Source organism: Bactrocera latifrons, unplaced genomic scaffold, assembly GCF_001853355.1.
Source record: "Bactrocera latifrons isolate USDA-ARS-PBARC rearing strain unplaced genomic scaffold, ASM185335v1 scaffold_266, whole genome shotgun sequence".
Taxonomy (NCBI): Eukaryota; Metazoa; Arthropoda; class Insecta; order Diptera; family Tephritidae; genus Bactrocera; species Bactrocera latifrons.
This window is the reverse complement of record NW_017536252.1, coordinates 239867-240365: the sequence shown is the minus strand read 5'-3', so window position 1 is coordinate 240365 and position 499 is coordinate 239867. Positions and strand designations below refer to the sequence as shown.

The 499-nt window shown below is 29.1% G+C and overlaps 1 protein-coding gene across 1 annotated transcript in view; it reads left to right on the top strand.

Annotated features, from left to right (window-relative positions):
- The first annotated feature begins 468 nt into the window (after positions 1-468).
- Positions 469-499, top strand: part of LOC108969797 — a 3087-nt gene continuing 3056 nt past the window's right edge. Inside the window, exon 1 of the mRNA XM_018934725.1 lies at positions 469-476. Within this exon, the coding sequence (XP_018790270.1) occupies positions 469-476 (8 nt within the window). The remainder of the gene's footprint in view (positions 477-499) is intronic.

Sequence of the window (499 nt, the reverse complement as noted above, 5' to 3'; positions counted from 1 at the left end):
ATTAAACTTGTTAGAATCCGACCTMACGCCCACTTTTTCAAAATTTTTTTGGTATTGTTTCTTTTGTGTTTTATTTTGTACCCGCATACTAAGTTTAATCAAGATATCAACTGTAACACGGACTTGCACTTATCTCTCTTTAGGTGATACGTACAATCGTTAGGTAAACAAAACTGTTATACTCTGTAGCAGCAGGTTGTTGAAATATAAAAATCATAAGAATATCATATAAATAATTTATTAAAAAATAAATCGTTTTGAAAAAATAAGAATTAATTATGAATTGTATTATTAAGAATTTCCGAAGCAAACCAAAGGATATTCTTTATAATTTTTTTCATTTCTTACGTCCGATCCACCCCTCAGCTTAAAACCTGTTCATAGATACAATCTTATTAATTTTACGTGGTATTTTTGACTCTGTGCATCAGCTTGTAAATCTTCTTATTTATAAAAATGAATCGCAAAATGTGTTGGTAAGCGCATAACTCAAAAACGC